This window comes from Citrus clementina, unplaced genomic scaffold (assembly GCF_000493195.1).
Source record: "Citrus clementina cultivar Clemenules unplaced genomic scaffold, Citrus_clementina_v1.0 scaffold_9, whole genome shotgun sequence".
Lineage (NCBI taxonomy): Eukaryota > Viridiplantae > Streptophyta > Magnoliopsida > Sapindales > Rutaceae > Citrus > Citrus x clementina.
In genome coordinates, this window is record NW_006261964.1 from 26,146,939 (window position 1) to 26,152,657 (window position 5,719).

Consider the following 5,719-nt stretch of genomic DNA (forward strand, 5'->3'; position numbering starts at 1 on the left):
GTGACAAATATGAAGTGTCATTGATTGCATTTTTGAATCTCTAATTTGACCATTTTGAACACTATTTGTGACAATTTTAACTTAATTTTAAGACAATGGTCTTTGTCACAAAACATATTTTTAACATGACGAAAGTAATTATGGTCGCTAAAACCTTTTAAGACGGTCTTTCCGTGACTAGCGTGTGACAATTTATTTATCATCATAGAAAATATAAGGTGACTAATATGTTATCTTGAGTGACTAAATTTTTTGCAATAAAATATCATTTTTCTTGTAGTGATTTTGTAAATTCTCCTCTTGTGCAGCCTTTAATCTCTCTCTTGAATCTTGTTTTTCTTTTGTTTCTTTGTGTTTTTCTCCTTGGGTGATGGCTCTCTTATTCCTTATGATGTGTGCTTCTTTTATAGTTGAAAATTAGGGTAAACGGAAGCCTAGGGCAAGCATTAGTCAGATTAGGAAACTGTAGATCGCAATTCTGCAAGTATCCCGCACATAATTTTCTATGTCGTTGTTTTAGGATTGCTACAGCAACGGCTACAACAACTGCACTGTTCCAGATAGCTAAGTTCTTCCTCATTTTTGCAAGCCTATTGCATGAACATTCCTTCCATGAATTATAAGCTTCTGGAAACCTACAATTATGCACACAATTTAAGCACGAATTACTTTAAATTAAGCAAAACTCATTAAGACTAAACTAAAATGAATATTTATGCAAAATATAACAAAAATGCAATAGAAACACATCATTTACTCTCTAAGTAATATTAATTTAAGTCTAAAAGTGCTATGATAACTCTCATTTCATAGAGTTATCAGTATAATTATTATTTTAAATTTTTACTTCTTTATTTTTCTACTACTCACTATAAGAAAAAAGAGAATTATTGATATTTAAAAACTGTCAAATAAATGAATATTTGACCATTAAAAAGTGCCAAATATTCCTGTGTCAAATATGCTTATTTGACATTTAGTAAAATTGTCATTTATTTTTGTCAATTAATAATAATCAAATATTTTTCACAATATAAGATTGTCAAATGTGTATGACACTTAATAATAGTCATATACATGTGACATTATTCAAAATGGTCAAATGCAAATGACTTGATAAAAATATCAAATATTATAATTCCTTGTCTTGGGTTGCACATAATATATATTATAACATTGAAACTTGATAAAATTCAAAAAATTTCAACTAACTTCAAACACCATAATAAAGCATAGGAAACCTGAATTCATATTAAAATGAACTTGCATTGTATGTATAAATGTATCAAATGTCTTAAGTATAATTCTAAAATAAGATTGTTTCTAAAACTATACATTGAGCCTATAGTTAGCATTCCACCATCGGTCCAAAAGTTTTTCATAGCAGCATTGTACATACAAAAGGAAAATGTGTTCCTGTGCTTAAAATCACATTAAAAGCAACTCCAATACTGATCCCCAGAACCAACATGGGTTGAAACAAAAGTGCAATGTCATAGTCGATAACGGGCATATCCAGTGTGGGATGCCTTTGCCTTAGATTGTAGACAACAGTAGCAACCGCAGTACCACTGATCATACCTACTCAGTCATGAGGGTTAAAACGACTATGAGAGTAAGCATATGATTGTCTTGAACAACTAAGATTGTATCTGTAAAAGAGGGGTTTGTTTCACTTACATTTTGATAGTGCTACAGATGATTTTGGATCAAATCCAATAATCAGATTAAGTACAGGAACAAATATGCCACCCCCACCAACACCACCTACACTCCCACATAGCCCTACACATCAAGAAACCAAAATTACTGCCATATACTACTATTATTGTTTAAGGAAGAGGCTAAAAAAGTAAGTCATGGTTACCAGTAAGGCATTGACAAATTTTGATTGAATTAACTGAGAGCTTTTATTATGAATCCAACTAGATGATATAGTTGCCTTATGCAATGAAAGCATAAGATATCTATGCACAAAGAGAAGGAAAAATCTATGCATGAAAAATATTAACAATAAACTAATGTACTTCAATTGAATCATATGCTATTTACCTGCATTACTTGTCTCTTTTGCATTTTTTTTCAAATCAAGTCACTAACATAAGTGGTCCAATCAGAGCGAATTTCGTTGATCTCATCTTCATTATAAGTATCTTTTTCATTAAACTGACATCAAAAGACAGAAAACTATATTTATTTGTCACTCCTTCAATTCATAGACTTCATTTTAACCACATTTCTCTGTAAAATCTACAATAAGTTTAAGCTATGTTAATGATCTAACCTTTGCACAAAGTATACTTTGATCTGCAATAATCTCCTTCATGAATCGCATGACATAGTAGCCACATTCAACATTACCAATTTGCGTAGGCACATTAACATCATTCCATTTCAAATTAATCTTTTTCATTTGCTGTCCTTTTTTGACAAGAAACATTCAAATCCCACTACAAAAAATACAAATTAAATATGAAATATTAAACTCAATAATTATATATATAGCAAAAACCACTAGTACACTTATAGCTAAATATCTTTAATATACTTACACTGTTACAATTTTTTTTATATCAACACTGATTTCATTTCTCACTGAATTCAAATAATGAACAACCATTGAGGGCAAGTCGATCACAAGCAAGATCCAATGACAACTATTAACAAATGAATAAAGAGTTAGAAAAAATTACTAATTAAAAAGTAAAAACTAAGTAGATAAACAAAGATATTTAAAGCAACAAAATAACTAACCTAGGATTATATGGTAAGAAGATAAATTATTTTGCACTCAATTCTTGGAAGCGATCAGCAAGAGTTTTTGCTTTCTGTTTGAAAGTACTCTCATCCAAAAAAGAAAGAGTGGTAGGATGAATGAACCCAAACTTTTCATTAATTAGCCTGGCCTTCGTTTCAGCACAAAGATATCTAGTATATAAGAAAAAGCGCTAGGTCAATTAAAGTGAAACAAAAATATTCGACAAAATATAAAGCATTATTGAAGTATCATACCTCATGTATACAGCAATGCAGTTTTGTGAAAGCTCTTGCATATCAATAAGATCTTGAATTTCCTCCAAAGTGAGATATGTATGCAATTTGTAACTAAACGTGTCCTCAAAATCAACCTTAACTTGGGAACCAGGTTTCATAACTTTCTTTACCATTTTATCAAAAACTTGTATGTCAGGAGGTTTTTTAAATGTTTGCTGAACTATGGGAGAGTTTACTTCCTCATTCACCTCTAATTTTTCTTTAAAAGGGTTGATAACTGATTTAGACACCTAGAAATGCAAACATTCAAATATGATTATTACTTCAATTTTAAATAAAGAAATAAAACAAGAATTAAAGCTAGTAATATAGGCCAGGTACCATTGGGGTGTTAGCATTCACATCTAATTTCCCCTTGGAAGGCTTTACAGCTGACTTAGACATCTAGAAATTTAAGCATTCACATATGGTTACAATTTAAATTCTCAATTAAAGAATTAAAAAAAAGTAATATATGCCAAATTCAATACCTTGTTTACTACAACAGCTTGGGAAACAAGCTTTTCTTGCCATAATATGTGCTGTCCTAACCCATCACTGACGTAAACAAGCTCACTAGTCCTGATTGGAAGATGGGCATCTGGACTTAATACCATATCAATTACAACTAAAACATTTGACTTCCTATACTCCAAAATAGTTCCAGTAGCAACAATGTTTTCTTTACATCCTACAGCCAACTGACAAGTTTGATCCTAACCAAAAAAAGTAATAAGATTATTAAATATGCACTTAAAGTATAAATTCAAAGATTAATTTAATTACTTGAGTGTGCGTACCTTATTTTTTTGCTTTTCAAAAATTGGATTTGTTTTGTTCTTTGTCTCGTTAGACACATCTTGTGATCCAAATCTGTTGCTACAGACATTGGAGTGTCTTGCTTTTGGTGAAGATTTTGAGAGATCATGGATAGTAGCTTTCATCTTCACTATTTGTTCATTCAACAGCCTCTTCTCCTTTTGCCAATCAGATTCTAAATTAACAGTGTGAAAGAAAGAAGATGGCTTGACTCCTCTTCCCTTCCCTGTAACATGCCCATTACGCTCAGGCTTCTTTAATGCTTGGGCCAAAATATCATTCTCACTAGATGTGGTTATAACCCCTGATTTTGCTAGCTGGGTCAACTCATCCTACAAGAATATAAGACCATTATTCATGCAACATACAAGGAATTGATGGAAAATTGCTCAAAGAATATTATACTTACAATTGTATGCACAACAGGTATCACAACTGGATGATATCCACCATTTGGGTTTCGACAAGCCCTTTTCCATGCTACACTTCTATCCACTTTCAAATTGGGATTTCCACATTCTTTTTTCTAATTCCAATAGCAATGTGACCAATGTTAAACATACATCAAGTGCTAAAAATAATTATAATTTTTTTATGAAAAAAATACTTACTATTTCTTCTTCTAATCCATTATAACCTTTTCGACCAAGGTGATGGTTGTAAAGATTTAGTGCTCGTCTTTCTTTTTGAAGGCCAATAAGCGTCTAATGCATATCATACATATGTTTATTAGCATTAACATAAATAAAATATAAAAAAAATAATGTTCACAATAATAAAAAAAGATTACCTTAAATTCTTTGGATAATCGATCATTAACAAATGCATCCTAATGACCTTTTTGTATGAAAGAGTACAATAACGGTGGGTTACGCAAATGATTTGGATGGGCTTTGTACTTTTTAACATGTCGTGTGAGATTATATCTAAAAGAACGAAATGAACTTCCACCAATTTGCAAACATTGTCTTTTAAATCGATCATCCACGTCAAACGAACTCTGTAAGACATGAAATAACATATTTAAACTACTAACTTTCCTGCAAATGCATCACATAATATTCATTTAGTTTTATTAATATTAAAAAATGATATTGTTTGCAACCACAAGAACAACTGATAAAATTATATAATTAACCCCAAAAAATAAGGCAATGAGATCACAATTTTACTAATTAAGAATGAAAGTGAAAATTATTTGTGCGTTCTTTGTTTGTTGAACAAGAACAAATATAAGACTTAGTATCAATTAAAAATACAATTAATTCAAGTATAACACTAAAATTATCAAACTAGAAAGAGAGAATTAAAAAAAATCAAAATTAAAAGAAAAAAATACCTGAAATTCAAGAAGCGAATGAAGCTGAAGCAAGCTGAACTTCTTCATGGGTTCTTCTTTATAGGTTGAGTGATTGGATGAAAAAATGAGAGATGACTGTCATTTATAATGAGAATGAAAATGTATGAAACAGACTAAATTGAAGCAATAATCACTTCTTAGAGTGAGTTTACAGACTCAATAAATTAAAATCTCATTAATTAATAAAAATCAATAACATTACTTCTAATTTGCAAGCAATTTGAGAATTGTTGCAGTTCTGTAAGTTTCCTTTGTTAAAATGTATTAAACGGACCAAATTGAAGCTAAGTGCATTACGTTAATATATTACGAGAAACATCTCAATAAGATGCTTGTTAAAAACAAAATAATCTTTTAAAGAGACATTTCATCAAACAAGTAATGTGCATTCAAATAGCAGAGCAGATACGACACTTGGAATCAATTAAATCAACCCTAGATTGTTTTAAAATATAAATAATTCAACTATAACCCTAAAATTATCAAACCCCGAAAGAGAGAAGTAGA

The 5,719-nt window shown here is 30.4% G+C and overlaps 1 protein-coding gene across 5 annotated transcripts; it reads right to left on the minus strand.

Moving 5' to 3' along the window:
- Positions 1–427: 427 nt before the first annotated feature.
- Positions 428–5,467, minus strand: LOC112101104. Of its 5 annotated transcripts, none has more exons than XM_024191262.1 (13): positions 5,192–5,467; positions 4,464–4,556; positions 4,262–4,378; positions 3,834–4,184; positions 3,525–3,749; positions 3,376–3,438; positions 3,013–3,284; positions 2,755–2,928; positions 2,553–2,657; positions 2,285–2,450; positions 2,053–2,166; positions 1,681–1,785; positions 428–635 (listed from the first exon to the last, which is right to left on the minus strand). In XM_024191262.1, the coding sequence occupies exons 1-8, from the start codon at positions 5,237–5,239 to the stop codon at positions 2,781–2,783; spliced, it is 1,317 nt and encodes a 438-aa protein (XP_024047030.1). In that variant the 5' UTR covers positions 5,240–5,467; the 3' UTR covers positions 428–635; positions 1,681–1,785; positions 2,053–2,166; positions 2,285–2,450; positions 2,553–2,657; positions 2,755–2,780. The 5 variants fall into 5 exon arrangements, with proteins under 5 accessions (XP_024047030.1, XP_024047050.1, XP_024047028.1 ...); XM_024191260.1 differs by lacking the exon at positions 428–635 and adding an exon at positions 1,280–1,581; XM_024191277.1 differs by lacking the exon at positions 428–635 and adding an exon at positions 1,280–1,581 and having other exon boundaries at positions 2,053–2,187.
- Between the last annotated feature and the right edge of the window lie 252 nt (positions 5,468–5,719).